Raw genomic sequence first — 16,080 nt, 5'->3', positions numbered from 1 at the left:
CTGACCGCTCTTTCTAAAGACCTTACCCAAGTCACTGCATCCCATCAACCTAATTCCCTGTATAGCATTTATCACAGCCAAAAACCGTATTATTTTCTCCTTATTACTGTCTTTTCCCTCTGGAATGCAAGTCCGCTGAGAGTAAGGCTTACTCTACTCTCCGCTGTTTCCACAGCACTTTGAACAACTCCTTATAAAACGGTAAGCATTCAATATATTTAGCGAGCGAATGAGGTCTTTAAATGGTTTCAGTGGTAACAAAGGTGTTATTTCGAACCACCCCCACCTCTAAGATGGAGGTGGAGGGTGGATACCCCAAGCACTACCACTGGAGACGGGAGCTCTGGGTCAGAAATTCAAAAGTGCCGCCTCCGGAAAAAAGTTAAAAAAGGAGGAATTGGAGCATACCAATGCGAGGCGGGCGGGGGCGCTTAGCTGAGGGAAAAGTATACCGCTGGGGACCGGAGGCCTTGGGAGGGCTACCAGCAGTCCCACACTTTCCGGGGAGTTCAAACAAGGCAGAGGAAGTAGCCAGACCCAGTTGGTCCGGCTGGGAACTCCCCGGCCCGCGGCCGGCGGACAAACTCCGGACGCGCCACTTTTGGCGGGAGGGGGCAGTGGGCGGGGTAACGTACAGTTCGGCCCGTACCACTCGCTCAGGGGCGGGGGCCGCGCAAAGAGCAGACAAGTGACACTTGGGAAAGAGGTTCGAGTCAGAGCACCCGAGCGGGAAAAGCGGGGTCGTCCTGAACCCTCTCCGGAGGGAAAGGAACCTGTGGGGGTTCGCGACATTTCAGGTCGCACGGGCTGGGCCGTACTACTCTGCTACCGGATTAGGGGGTCCAGGCCAGGACGCGCGCAGGGCCGCAGCCTGGTTTATCTTACCAGAGCCATTGGGTCCAATGATGGCGGTGAACCTCTGAAACGGTCCGATAATCTGCCGACCCTTGTACGACTTAAAGTTCTCGATCTCAATCAGTTTCAGGAAACCCATGACGGCGACGGCGCCGGCGGCGGTACAAAAGGCCGCGCCGTACGCCCGGGAACTGGGGTAGCCCGCGCGGGAAACGCCGCAGTGCAGGCCGGGCTTACGACAAAGCTCGCGAGAATAAGTCCAGGCCTAACGGGATTTCCGGCTTCCGGCGAGAGCGGAACCAGGGGCGTGTCGTGGAAGTTTTGTTGATCCGTTGCCCAGGCACGAGCTCAAAGCAGGAGTTTGGGTCCCGCCCCCCTTTCTTGTTGCGTGGCAACGCAAACCTCTGACCCTGCCTACCAACCCTTAGAGGAGGTAGCGACGGAGGATGCTGCCCCTTTTGGGATCGGATGAAGCAGGCGGGACTGGAGGCCACGCTTGCTGAGACAAGTCACAGCAGGGTTATGCCCTCCAGGGCAAGAGGAAGGTGGGAGCTTGGCTGTGGCTTTAGCCTGGCCGGCTGCAAGGTTCAAACAAGAACAGGGTCGGGGATTGGAAAGACCCCCCGGGAGCGAGGGCTGTAAGGGAAGGAGGGGCCGGCGGGAGGATTTGGTGTTAGGGGAGCTAACACCAAGTTGAGGGTAAAATAGGGTTGGAAGTGCAGTGGAATGGGCGTAGGGATGGGGTGCGGTGGGAAAGGGGCTGGGGTGAAAAGGGGGATGGAGTGTGAAGGGAGTTGAGGGTACTCTGGAGCGGCAGGGTCACGGGCTGGGGAAAGCTATCGCCATAGGTACAGCCTCTATCCCCTGCCTCCCTCCTTTTTCTCCAAGCAGAGTTCAGACACTGTTGCTGTAGCCTAACTATAGCCTTGGACCTGAGCCACCCAACCCAGGAGCTTCAAAATTGACAATCGTTGCTAAGCAAGGTATTTTGTGTGAACCCCGGCAGTCAGTGTCCCTAAGCCACTGCTCTCCACCTCCATTCTCCTTCCTTTCTCACTATTTTATTTCTCTTTCCTCACGCTTCATCCCACTCTGGCCCCCTCCCTTGCTTTCCTCCTTCCCCTTTCCTTTTCTGCCCCTCTCCTGCCCACCCCCTCTCTGCCCCAGCAGTCCCTTTCCCCTCTCTGTTCTCCGTATTTTCTATCCTCCTCCTTCATACTTTTATCCCCCTATTTCCTTATACCACCTGCTCATTACAAGGTCATGGCCTTAGCAATCCAAGAAGCTTAAAATATCTGCCACATCTTTCCCATCATTGACCTTATATTGTGGTGACAAATAGAATGAATTGGCTGGAGTTGGTGCTTAGACTTAGATGTGGAAAGGATCTGGTGGTTGCCACAGCCATTCCTGAAACCAGGTTTAAAACGGTTTAAAATGGTTTAAAATGACATTTGGAGACTGGGGAGAGTCTAAAAGTCTAATGAGAAGTCCAGGAATGTAAGAAAGCTTGGTTGATGGTATCTAGTAGAGGAACCATAAATGAATTCAACTGGGAAAAAGTCACAATCAGGCTAGGGGGACAAAATGACCAAGGGACAGCAATCTCATATAATTGACAGGAACTAGTGTTCCATTTAAAAAGATGAGATGGAACTTGGAAAAAAATCAAATTGGATCCCTTCTTCTCACACTGTATATAAAGTGCAATTCTAGATGGATTAAAAACTTAAATGAGAAAGGCCAAATTCTAGACATTTTCCAACATATAGTGGAATATGACCTCAGGGGATTTCTTAAATAATGAAAACTCCTAAGCTTAAAGGAAAGGATCACTGAATTTGACTACATTTAAATTCATCCAAATTACAGCATGAAGAAAGTGAAAAAATGGGTAGGTGCACACAGAAAACTTCTGGAGTATTGATAATGTTTTATTTTCTGGCTTCTGCAGAGGGTTCACAGGTGTTCATTTTGTTGTGCTTCATAACTTATGAGTAAGTTATGTCATGTAAGTTACTTCATAACTTACATGAGTATTAACCATACTTTTTCTGTATCGACTGTTACCATAAAATAGTAATAAAGTGAGGGGGCATCTGGCTGGCTCAGTCAGTAGAGCATGTGACTCTTGATCTCAAAGTCATGAGTTCAGGCCCCGCACTGGGCATAAAGCTTACTTTAAAATTAAATAAATAGGGGCACTTGGGTGGCTCACTTGGTTAAGGGGCTGCCTTCAGCCCAGGTTATGGTCCCAGGGTCCTGGGACAGAGCCCTGATTTAGGCTCCTTGCTCAGCAGAAGTATGCTTCTCCCTCTCCCTCTGCTTTCCACTCCCCCTGCTTGTTCTGTCTCTCTCCCTGTCAAATAAAAAAGTAAAATATTTAAAAATAAATAAATATTATTTTAAAGGCAATGAAATGAAAAGACAAGTCACAAATTGGAGGTGTTTGCCACATTTATTTTTTTGAGATTTTATTTATTTATGTATTTATTTGCCAGAGAGAGAGAGAGCATGTGCCCAAGAGCACAGGCATGGGGAGGGGCAGAGGGAGAGGAAAAGGGAGAAGCAGTGCTGAGCAGAGAGCCCATCTTGGGGCTCAATCCCAGGCCCCTAGGATCACAACCTGAGTTGAAGGCAGGGACTTAACTGACTGAGCCACCAAGGTACCCCTGTTTGCCACATTTAAACTAAGAAATGATTAGTATATAAAATACATAACTCCTAAAATTAATAAGAAAAGGACAAGCAACTTGATTTTAAAATAAACAAAAGGTATCAATGAGCACTTCACAGAAGAGTAATAAAAAATGGTCAAAACACACATGTGAAATCTCACTAGCAATAATGATAATTCCAATAAAAATTGGTAATTATAATGTTAAACTCACCAATTGGCAAAAATTAAAATCTGCCATAGTATTGCTTTTTATACACTATGGTGAAAGTGTAAAGTGTAAAGTGTAAATTGGTAAAATCTCCTTGGAAAACAACATTATCTTGTAAAGTCAAGTACGCTTATGCCCTGTGATTAGCACTTGCACTCCTAGGTTATCTGCTAGAGAAACTTTCCCACCTGTATATATATTTCTTTAAATCTACAGGTTCTTTCTCCCTCTTTTGCAGTTAAAAAATAATAAACTGGGTTGTTTGTGCAGAGTCCTTGTCTCTCTTGAGCTTACTTCGGTCAGCTTTTCATCCCCACAACCCCACCAGAAATGTTTCTGTTAAGGTCATCAGCATCCCTCCCATTACTAAACCTGTCAGTTCTCAATCCTCATTTTAACATATCATCAGTTGCTCGCTCTCTCCCAAAAGCTTCTCAGACACCACACTCCTGGGTTTCCTCCCACCTCACCGACACTCCACCTGTGTCTCCAGTGCTGACTCCTCCTCCTCTCCCCATCTTCCCTGGGGCATTTTTATCCACCATCTATGCTTACTCCCTTACAGATCTCTTACAGCTTTATAGCTTTAAATTCCTTTGTATCAGTCAAAATAAGCTAAATTATGCTCAGGTTACAGACAACCCCCAAATCTCAGCAGCTTAGAAAAACAAGGATTCTCACTCATGCTTCTTGTCTGATGTGGGTTGGCTACATCTCTGCTCTATGTCATCATCCCAGAACCAAGACTGAAGGAGCAGCCCTAAGCTGGGCACTGCCACTCTCATAGCAGAGAGTGAAGAGGGAAAAGGGGGTGAGGGACAGTTACATCATGGCTCTTAGTTCTGTTTGGGAATGGCACAGGTCAATTCTCCCACAGCAGAGGGCAAAACCAACCACGTGGCTAAGATTGAGGGCAATGAGATACGGATGTATAGCCTTCTGGTGGGAGAAGCAGCAGATCTTTTGGACTAGCAATAAAATTCACTGTACCATATGTCTGTTATCAGTGGCTATGTAATAGACCTCTCCAACTCAACACTTCCCAAACTGACCTCTTGATCCTACCCTCCCCCCCATCCCATACTGTTGTCCCTACACAGACTATTCAGTTGATAGCAACTCCATCCCTCTGATTGCCCCAGCTCAAATCTTTGAAATCATTCTTAATACTGTTTTCATACTGCACATGTGATCCTCAGGAAGTCCTATTGGCTCTATCTTCAAAAATATCCAGAATCTGACCACTTCTCATGATCTATGCTTCTACTAACCTGGTATGATTCACCATCATCTCTTGCCTGGACAGCTGCAATAGCCTCCTGTCTGGTCTCCCTGCTTCTAGCCTTGCCTCTGGTCCCCTCAGTCTATTCACATAGTAGCCAGTCTATTAGACACCAGTCTATTCACATAGCAGCCATCATTCCCATGCTCAAAACCCTCCAGTGGCTGCCATTACTCTCAGAGTAAAAGCCACAGCCTTTAAAGTCCTACATGCTCTGTCCCCCCATTATCTCTTTAATACCATTTCCTACCTACCTCTCCTCCACTCACTTGCCTCCCTGTTGTTCCCCTGAGTGTGTGCTTTTTGTGTCCACCTTAAGGCCTTTGTACTTGTTCCTCTGCCTGGAGTGTTCTCTTCCTGTATATTTGCCTGGGTGACTCCTTCACCTTCAAGTATTTGCTCCAATATTACCTTTTCAATTATGCCTTCCCTGGTTTCCACATTGAAAATTTCAACCTTCCCCATTTCCTTGGTGCTTCCAAGTCCCTTTATTCTGCTCTATATTTTTCCCCATAGCACTTACCATCTTCTTACAAACTCTTTAATGTACTGTTTATTGTCTCTCTGACCCAGCTAAAAAGTAATCTTCACAAAGACTCAGATTCTCTTCAGTTTCATTCTTTGATGTCTCCCAGCTGCTTAAAGGAGTGTCTGACAGTAGGCACTCCATAAATATTTCCTAAATGATAGAATGAACATATGCGAAAAAAAGTAAGATGAAGAAAAATGCATACTACATAATACATTATAAAGTTCCAAAACAAGAAAATGTTTCAAAATATTGTCCAGGGAGTCCTATACATACACAGTATATTTTCTTTGTTTTTTTTGCATTTATTTATTTTTTTAATTTAAATTCAATTAACATATAATATATTATTGGTTTCAGAGGTAGACGTCAGTTATTCATCAGTCTTACATAATACCCAGTGCCCATTACATCATCCAGTTACCCCATCCCCCTCCCTCCCTCCCTCCCAGTAAACCCTCAGTTCATAAATAGTATATTAATGCCTATGAGTAAGCAAATGTGAACATTCACACAGTGGTTATCTCTTAGGGTAAGGATGAGGGAGAAAAGACATAAGACACTTGATAATATTGATCAAGTTCTATTTCTTTTTTAAGATTTTATTTATTTATTTGACAGAGATCACAAGTAGGCAGAGAGGCAGGCAGAGAGAGGAAGGGAAGCAGGCTCCCTGCTGAGCAGAGAGTCCGATGGGGGGGCTGGATCCCAGGACCTTGGGATCATGACCTGAGCCGAAGGCAAAGGCTGTAACCCACTGAGCCACCCAGGTGCCCCGATCAAGTTCTATTTCTTAAGTTGGGGAGTTGGTTCATGGGTGTCCTATCATGCTTCTTAACTTGCATATGGGTTATATATATGTTTTGCTCTATACGTCAAATATTTCAGTCACAAAAATTTTTTTTAAAGGATCAGGGGTTTGGGGGTACGGTAACTGGATGATGGACATTAAAGAGGGCACCTGATGTAATGAGCACTGAGTATTATATATGACTGACGAATCACTGACCTTTACCTCTGAAACCAATAATACATTATATGTTCATTGAATTTAAATTTTAAAAAACAATAAATAGTGGGCACCTGGGTGGCTCAGTTGGTTGAGCGACTGCCTTCAGCTAGGGTCATGGTCCTGGAGTCCCGGGATCAGGTCCGCATCAGGCTCCCTACTTGGCGGGAAGTCTGCTTTGCCCTCTGACCCTCCCCTTCTCATGCTCTCTCTCTCTCTCTGAAATAAATAAATAAATAATCTTTTTTAAAAACGATAAAGGACTGAAACTAGCTATAGGAGGAGTTGAGGAATGGTATTCCGAACAAAGAAACACCATGTACAAAGGCCCTGAGATGGGAACAGTTGTTGTGTTGGAGGACTTGATAGGAGGCCAGTGTGCCTGGAGGACTGTAAGTGAGGGAGACTGTGATGTAGGATGAATTGGAAAGGTGTGCAGGAGCCGGATCTCGAAACCCATGGTAAGGAGTTTGGATCGGATTCTAAGTGCAGTGGGAAGCCAGTGGAGGATTTTAAGCAGGTGAGAGACACGATCAGATTTATGTTTGCAAAAGTGTTTTTGGCTGTGGTTTTGGCTGGCTCACATTGCCAAAAGTGGGCTTTTCCCAAAATGTGAAAGAACGCAGGCAAATGTAAGCCCTCTAGCCTTTCACGTGATTAGAGAGTACGACAAATAAAGGGGAAGAAGTGGTGCCATCTACTGGAATGGGGAAAACCGAACAGAGCATTACATGAACAGGGGGGAATTGTAAATGAGCTGGAGACTTGGAAAGATGAGCAAGGAGTAGATCATAAATCTGCCAAAGGGGTTAGACTTTATCTTATAAACACTGGGGAGCCATTTGCTTTAAACCTTTTATTTACTTTTTAAAGATTTTATGTATTTATTAGAGAAAGCATGACCGGGGCTGGGAGGGCAGAGGAAGAGGGAGAAGCAGACTCCCTGCTGAGCAGGGAGCAGACACTGGCAGGATCCCAGGACCCTAAGATCATGACCTTAGTTGAAGGCAGACACTTAACCAACTGAGCCACCCAGACACCCCTAATGCTGCTTTTAAATGTTTTTGGTTTTGTTTTTAAGATTTTTTATTTTTGAGTGATCTCTATACCCAACATGGAGCTTGAACTTAAAACTGTGAGATCGAGAGTCGCAGGCTCCACTGACTGAGCCAGCCAGGTGCCCTGTTACTTTTAAAGTTTTTAAGTTGTGGTGTGCCATGGCCAAATGGGCTTTCAGAAAGAGCACTGTCGTTGCTAGTGCAGATAAAAGAGTAGAGAGGGTAAAACTGGAGCAAGGGAAGCCACTGAGGCTCCTGAAAATACTGTCTGGCACCTGATTGTGAGGCCTGAATTAGGGTGGTGACAGCAAACATGTAGGACAGAGATAGATCAGGAAGTAAAATCAGGAATCAATAACTGGTGTTACTGGTGCCGTAGGAAGAAAGGAATAGGAGTGGGAGTGTAGTCAAGTATGGTGATCAGCACTGATTGGCTATTCCACCCCACCCTTGCTCCAGATGTACAAGGTAGACCTGTCCCCAGATCCCAAGGAGGTGGCAGCCATCGAGGCTAGAAGAAATCGAGAAAAAGAGCGACAGAGCCGATTCTTCAATGTACGGACCCGAGTCATGGGGGTGAGTAGGCAATGGGGGCTTTCTTAGGACCAGCGGTCATCTCACTCCTGCACCCAGAGAGGAATGTAGCAGTGTCTGTTATAGCCCTCATTGATTTAAGCAGGCCCTCCAGCTGGAAAGGAAGGAGACAGAGAGAAGGCGTCCACTCCCAGGTGAGGGAAGGAAAGGGCCTGGGGATGCAGGCGAAGAGAGTGGGGAAGAGCAGCCAGTGACAGCTGACTCTCTGCCAGTCAGCTCTGGGCTGAGTGGCCTGGTTCACGAGAGACAGGTAACCTGAAGCCAAAAGAAGTCTAAAGAATATTTGGTATTGTGTATGCCTACATGCTGTCTGGAAGGCCACATAAGCAACTCTTAACTAGGCTGAGCATCTGAGATGGGAGGGACTTACTCTTCACTAAACTGCATTCCCTATTACACTATCTTGAAATGTTTTAAAGGAATTACAATCAAAATAAAAGAAAATATTGATAGTTTAAGAAAAAAATAGATTGCCGGGTAGGTGGATGGTGGAGGGGGGAGATGTAGCTCAGTATTCTGGAAAAGACCTCATACCTATGTTCAAGGGCCAGGTCTGCTGTTTACTAGATTTGTGGCCTTTGAATGAGTCACCTATCTTCTCTGAGCTCCAGGCTCCTTCTCAGTAAAATGAAGCTAAATATAGGAAGTGTGAAAGTGAATATTAACATATGGTGGTGGCTCAGTGCCTGACACAAACAAGTAGTTGACTGAGAGATGTGTGGTGTGATTGAGATCCGGTTGGCGAGCATTTCCTCAGGGTCCACTCTGGGTAGAGAACTGGGTTGGGCAGTAGGGCCCAGGCTCTGCCCTTAATGCGCTCACAGTCTGGTGGAGGAGATCATTGACAGAGGCAAACCTCAATATAATGTGAACAGTGGGTCCTAGATTCTATGGGAGTAGTACCTGCCTAAGGAATCAGTAAGGTGAGACCTGAGGTGGGGTGGTGAAGGATGAATAGGAGTTTGGATTAAGAGAGGAAGAAAGAGAGTTCCAAGTGGAGGGAGCAGCTGGAGCAAAGGCTATTTGTTCCTTTTTTTTTTTTTTTTTTTAAGGCTATTTGTTCCAAACAATGTCAGATGCACAGGAAACTGTGAGCCCGGAGCTCTGAGGGTGGGCAGAGGAAGATAAGGCTGGAGACTGAGGCAGAGGCTAGACCAGTGAGGGGCTTACAAAACATGTTCAGGTGGCAGAACGTTATCCAGTAGGTACTGAGGATCTGTAGGAGGATTCTGAAGCAGGTAAGTTCTGAGCAGTTTGTGTTCGAGTATTCAAGGCCCACTGTTGGTCCTCTACCCTGATTTAGCTTGTTTCTTTGGGATCAGGTGGATGTCAAAGCCCTCAACAGCCAAGTGGAAGAGCGAAAGCTTCGAGAGGCAACAGAGCAGAGCAAAGAGGCAGCTTATGGTAAAATCTCAAAGCTAAGGGCAAGCCAAGAAGGATAGTGTAAGGGCCTGAGTGGGCTGAGGTAGGGCAGTTCTGCCCTGGAGTGGGGCCTGAGGCCTGGGATGTGGTGGGATAAACCAGATGGGCCTTGGGAGCAGAGGCCATGCTGAGTGGGCTTGGTCTCTCTGGTGGGGCCTTCTCCATGATCCGCCTACCACCCCCAGGTACCTACCAGGAACAGTATGATCTAGTAGCCCAGATGCTAGAGAAGGAAGAGGCAGAACGGACACGTCGGCTGAACAAGAAAGTCCAGGAATTTCGGGAGCAAAAGCAGCAGCTCAAGAATCGGCAAGAATTTGACCTTTGGGATCCTGGCCGACTCTGGATGGAGTTTCCAGCCTATCTTGGCCCCAGCGATCCCCCCTGTGGCCCAGCCAGCTTGCAGTGCTTTGCTGGGGAGGACCTGGAGAGGGCCATGTGCCTGAAAATGCAGCAGGAGCAGTTCAGATACAGCCTGGAGAGGCAGCTGCAGGAGCAACAGCAAGTCCAGGATGATGAGAAGTGCGCGGGTAAGTAGCTGTGCCCTCCACACTGAGACCTGAGGCCTGGTAGGGAGTTGTTCTCAGCCAGGATCAGGGCCCAGGGAGTGGGGAGGTCCAGTTACCCACAGAGCTGATGCCAAAAGGTTAGACCGAGCAGACCCCAAACTCCCCAACCTCCTTCAGTAACCGACAGTGTAGCCATTGGTACCCAGTCAGCCTGGAACTCCATTATGTGGAGGCAGCATAGTGAAAACAGACCTATCAGCTCTGCCACTTACCACTGGGTTTAGGCAAATGAATTTTCTTCTCAGTGCTTTAGCTTCCTCATCTTTAAGATGGGGATAATAATCCATGCCACGCAGAGCTCATATGAGAATCAAATGAGACACTGTATGTAAAGCACAAGCATCAGTACTCAGTAACCAGGAGCTACTATCACCATGACACTGTGCAACCACATCCTCCTCTTCTGTTAGAGTAACCCTTTGAGGGCAAGGATCATCTCATCTATTTGCACTGCTCACCTTGCAAGTCATCCCTGTTGCAGCATCTTGTTCAGTTTGCCGATTATCAGAGATATCACTGATTTGGGAAGTATTTGTGGGATGTCTGTCTTTTCTCCAAAATGTCAGCTCACTAAAGGCAAACCACATCTCTCATTTCCACTCCTGTATCCCAGCTGCCTCATACAGTGCCTACCACAGTATCAGGAGCTCAGTAAATCATTGTTGAATGAACAATTAGAGAACAAAGTAAATAAGACAGGCACCCTGCCCTCCACGGTCCCGTGGAACCATTACCCCTTCTAGAAAATCAGTTTAGAGAAAGAGCAAAGATATATGGACAAGTCATTCATCAGAAAATATTTATGCTTTAACACTGGTAGGTGCTGTGACAGTTACTGTGACAAAAGAGTTTATAGGACATGAAGGGAACATCAGTATGGGAGTGGTCAATTCTAACAAGAAAAGGGAGGCAGGATAGGGGGGTGGCACAAGTCAGCTGTTAGAAACCAATTTGGGAAAGTTGGGTACAATTTTTCCAAGTCAGGGAGAGGGTCAAGAAAAAGTCATTCTAGGCAGAGGGGTAAGCAAGAGGTAGAGAACTGGGGCTGTGAATGGTCCAAGGGTTTAGGATGCATGAACAGTTTAGTGTTCGTGCAGCCTAGGGTTGAGGGCTTGGAGGAAGAGAAGACGTGCAAGAGTTTTTTCTACACCAAACTAAGGAATTGTGACTTTATTGCTTCCTCATCTTTAAGATGGGGATAATAATCCATGCCACGCAGAGCTCATATGAGAATCAAATGAGACACTGTATGTAAAGCACAAACATCAGTACTCAGTAACCAGGAGCTAACTCAGTAACCAGTGGTTAACCATTTAAGGGTTTAAAGCAGAGTGACAAGACCATTTCAATATTCAGTATATATTTAGCTACCTATTTTGTGCCTGGCACAGTGAACAAAATAGAAAAATCCTTGCTGTCGTGGAATTCACACTCTCCTGGGGACAGACAATAAACAAGGTGAAATAGTAAAATACACAGTGAACGCTTGAACAACACGGGTTTGAACTGCACAGGTCCACTTATATGTGGATTTTAAAACATAAATATAATACTATAAACATATTTTCTCTCCCCTATGGTTTTCTTTTCTTCTTCTTTTTAAGATTTGGTAGGCTAAGCCCCGCGTTGTTCAAGGGTCAACTGTATAAGGTGGTTAAGATAGTTGCTCAGAAGAAAAATAAAGCATGAAACAGGGTACATGGGGACTTTGGAAGAGGGATGCACAACTGCCATTTTCAATAAGGAAAACCTCACTGAGGTAACCTTTGAATACAGATCTGAAGACAAGGGAGTGAGCAATGTGAACAATCACGAGAAGAACTGTCCAAGTAGAAGAAGTAGCTAGTACAAAGTCCCACAGGAGGGAGAGAGGGGGTCTGGAATGTTTGGGGAATGGCAGTAGGGCTGCCATTCCCCACTGAGTAGCTGAAGTAGACCAACTGAGGGGAAGAGTGATAGGAAATGAGGTCAGAGAGGGGAAGGGGCCAAATCCAGTAGGCCTTCCAGGCCATGGTGCAGACTTTGGCTTCTACTGAGTGAGGTAGGAGCCGTGGGACAGAGAGGGTGTTGTCCATTGGGGCCACATGATTTGTGTTTTAGACACGAAACTTTGCCAGCTGTTGTGGGGACTGGATTAGAAGGGAAGACCAAAGACAAGGAGGTAAGATAGAAGACTGTTATAGCCAGGAGGAGGCGGCCAGCAGGCAGCCATGTTATCTCTATGATCCTAGGGGGTACATAGCCAGTCTGGGATACAGGGAGAGATCTGGAGGCCTGAGGCAGGAGAATAGTTTGCAAAGGAACAGAATGCTAAGCCTGGATGGAATGTGGGAAAGGGTGAGCAAATAATGCACTCAGTGAGGACCCTCATGATCCCTGCCACTCCCTCCACCCGCCCCCAGGCTGTGCTCTCTCAGGTGTCCCCTGCCTTGTGTTTTCAACATTTCCCCTTCCCCTGGTCCCTTCTGTGTCTGCTGTAAACATGCTTACGTCTAACCCCTCTTTAAAAAAATTAAAGCCTCCTTGTACCCCGTGACTCCTCTAGGTGCTGTGCGATAGCTGTCTTACTTTACAGCATACTTGTTGAAAAATCTGCTTCTGTTTGCTGTCTTTTCTTCCTTTCCAGTCACACATCAACCCCCTGGGAGATCTCCTTTCTCCCCATCCAACTTCACTGACACTATTCTTTGTGTTATCCAGTATAAGAGGCTTTTTTCCTAGTCTTTACTCCTTGCCTGGACCTTTCTTGCTACACTTGACTCTGATCACATCCTTCTTGAGCCTCTCTCTTCCTTGGCTTCAGTGCTAGTCCATTCTGCTCTTAGCTCTCTGACCATTCCCTCCGTGTCTGCCCTTTGTGGGCTTTTCCTTTACACCCTTCTTCTTGAGACTTGGTCCCTGGCACACTGCTTTCCCTCCCCTGCACACTCCCCTCAGGTGCCCTTGGCCCTCGTTCTGGTTTCAGCTGCTATGTCACCACCTCTGCCTGCTGACCACCTTCAATTCAGCCTTCCTAAACAATTCATCCATGCTTCCTAGACTGCTCTTCATTCTGGATCTTCTATTTCCAGTGATGGCCACACCATGTACCCAGCCACCTGAGCCAGGACCCTAGGAAGCATCCAAATCTCTCTCTTCTTTACTCTCATCACATACTGCTAATGCAACCTTCTATATACTGGGCTTGCTTTGAGCCCTCCAAGATGCCTTCCCTACCTCCATTGTCTCCCACCAGCCTGAATGCATTCTATACTGGTCCCTGGGAGGAGCTTTCTAATATACAAATCTAATTGTGTTGCCCCCTTGCTTAAAATCCTTCCATGTTCCCCCACCACCTTTGGGGCAAGTTTCTGGCCCTTGGTCTGGTCCCTGCAGAGCTCCCTAGCCACTTGCATTTTATCCTCCAGCAAGAGCAGACTATTTGTAGTTTCAGATACAGACCATACTGTTTCTTGGTTTCCCTTGTTCATTTGACAAATATTTATTGAGCACCTACTATGTGCCAGGCTCTGATCTAGGTTCTGGGCATGGGAGTGAATAAAACAAACAAAATTCCTGGACCAAGGCTAATTCCTAGTGAGGAGAGAGAAAGGCAAGAGACAACATCAGTGAAATGTAGAGTATATTGGATGGTGACAGATGGTAGGGAGAAAAATAAATCAGGTAAGGGGGATAAATGTTGGGAACAGGAAGGTTGCAATTTTAGGTAGGAGAGACAGCAAAGGCCTCACCAAGGTGGCAATATCTGAGCAAGACCTGGGGGAAGTGAGAGCAGGAGCCAAGAATAGTGTTCATTACAAATCCCTGAGGCAGGAGTATTTGACATGATCTACAAACAGCAAGGACACTGGTGTGGCTAGATGAAAACGTGGCTTGGCATGCCCTTTCCTCTTCCTTTCTATATGCAATGCACATTTCAAGGATCACCTCCTCCTGGAAGCCTTCCTCTCACCCACCACTGAAAGCTCTCATAATGCCTGTATACACCTGTCATTGCCCTTCCCACACGGTGGTACGATCTTGCAGGAGATCGATCTCCCTGCATCTTTCACTTAGGCACCTGAGAAATCCTTGTTGCTGCTACTCTGGCTATCCCTAAGCTCAAAGAGTAACTCCTTCCACATCCCTACAATTAAGACATTCCCCTCCCAAGCATACACACACACACATCCTCCAAGCTTGTTGAACAAATGGCTGAATGAGTGAACCAGGAATAGAGCAGGCAAGTATAGTGCCCTGGCCATATTTCTCTGTGTAGATATGCTTGATGACCAACTGCGCCTTGCCGTGGACATGCGGGCTGCCCAGCTGGCCAAGCTAGAGGAGTCCTGTCGCGTGGCCATGATGTCTGCTATGGCCAATGCCAACAAAGCCCAGGTATGGCCTGGGCCATTCAGTGTACCGGGCTTTCCCCAACCCCTTGAACAAAGTCATGGGGAACTTAGCCATGCCTTTGCCCACACCACCTTTCCTTTTTTTTTTTTTTTTTTTTTAAAGATTTTTATTTATTTATTTGACAGACAGGATCATAAGTAGGCAGAGAGGCAGGCAGAGACAGAGGGAGGAAGCAGTCTCCCTGCCGAGCAGAGCGCCCGATGCAGGGCTCGATCCCAGGACCCTGAGATCATGACCTGAGCAGAAGGCAGAGGCTTTAACCCACTGAGCCACCCAGGCACCCCCACACCACCTTTCTTGAATCAACACCAGCCCTCTCATCAACCTGAGGACATCCCTTTTCACCTAAGGACCCTCTTAGTGGAGAAGATGCTCTTCCCCACATCCAGACTCAGGATGACCTCAGAGCAGAACATCACCGTCCCTTCCCCAGCCCCTCTGTCTAAGCGTTCCCAGAGGGCAAGAAGTTCCCTGTCCATTCCACCCCTCCCCCAGTCAGGTCATTTAAAGGCCAGGCAAGAGCTATTCCTTTTCTCCCAGAGATGGAGAAGAGTAGGGCAATGTCTTCCCCTCCCCTGTGACTTGAGAGTTCCCTGAAGTTGTGTACCCTAATGCTCATATTTGGGGCCCCACCAGGCAGCCGAACTGGCTGAGCGGCAGCGCCGTGAGCGTCAGCACGAACAGGAGGCCAACCTCATGGAGATCCAGAACCAGATCACCAGTGACCTACTGACCGAGAACCCCCAGGTTGCCCAGAACCCTGTGGCTCCCCACCGGGTCCTGCCCTATTGTTGGAAGGGCATGACTCCAGAGCAGAGAGCTGCCATCAGGAAAGTCCAGGAGGTGCAATGCCGTGAAAAGGAGGCACAGCATCAAGCCGACCAAGCACTGGATGCCAAATGGGAGAGCCAGGCCTTGCACCTGGCCCAGGCAGCAATGGAGCTAGAGGAGCAGGAGAGGGAACTTTGTGCTGAATTTCGAAGGGGGCTGGGCTCCTTCAATCAGCAGCTGGCTAAGGAGCAAAACGCCCAGTGAGTTCTAGGGAGTGGCAATGTGGATGAATGCCGAGGGAGGGATGGGAAGGCTTAGGGAGAGAGGGAGAGCTCAACAGCTGATGCCTCTGACGCCTCTGTACTTCTTTCACAGGCAGAATTATCTGAATTCTATAATCTATACCAATCAACCTACGGCCCAGTACCACCTACAGTTCAACACCAGCAGCCGCTGAACCCAAGATGCTCATCTCTCTTCTCCCTCATCAAGCTCATGAAGGCTGGGAGTCAGGAGAATGCTGCAGGCCCCCTCCCCCAACCCCTTCTCCCACTATCCCTACACCTTTGACCCTAGGTAATAAAGTTATTCACTAAAATCAAGGCCATGTGCTGTCATGGGACACAAAAAGTATGAGGTACTGCCTTTCCCACACCACCCCAGGCTTGGAGCATCTTACCCTGTCAGTCTTCACCCATTCACCTTTCT

At 47.2% G+C, this 16,080-nt stretch overlaps 2 protein-coding genes across 5 annotated transcripts in view; one reads left to right on the top strand and one right to left on the bottom strand.

The window, feature by feature from the left end:
- The window catches only part of SMC1A (structural maintenance of chromosomes 1A), a 49,355-nt gene extending 48,240 nt beyond the window's left edge, over positions 1-1,115 (bottom strand). Inside the window, exon 1 of one of the 4 annotated variants that reach the window (XR_014307171.1) lies at positions 886-1,115. Coding sequence is in view for 2 of the 4 variants with exons in the window: in XM_082717549.1 (XP_082573675.1) it covers positions 886-994 (109 nt within the window). In the remaining 2 variants the exon portion in view is untranslated. The remainder of the gene's footprint in view (positions 1-885) is intronic. The other 3 variants (XR_014307172.1, XM_082717549.1, XM_082717548.1) reach the window with 3 other exon arrangements.
- A 169-nt stretch (positions 1,116-1,284) lies between these two features.
- RIBC1 (RIB43A domain with coiled-coils 1) lies at positions 1,285-15,970 on the top strand. The gene is made up of 8 exons (XM_082717552.1): positions 1,285-1,400; positions 1,747-1,838; positions 8,081-8,197; positions 9,538-9,619; positions 9,823-10,167; positions 14,465-14,583; positions 15,238-15,632; positions 15,748-15,970. The coding sequence occupies exons 3-8, from the start codon at positions 8,081-8,083 to the stop codon at positions 15,827-15,829; spliced, it is 1,140 nt and encodes a 379-aa protein (XP_082573678.1). The 5' UTR covers positions 1,285-1,400; positions 1,747-1,838; the 3' UTR covers positions 15,830-15,970.
- Positions 15,971-16,080: the final 110 nt, after the last annotated feature.

Source organism: Mustela nivalis (assembly GCF_964662115.1).
Source record: "Mustela nivalis genome assembly, chromosome: X".
Classification (NCBI taxonomy): Eukaryota; Metazoa; Chordata; class Mammalia; order Carnivora; family Mustelidae; genus Mustela; species Mustela nivalis.
This window is presented reverse-complemented; position numbering and strand designations above follow the sequence as displayed.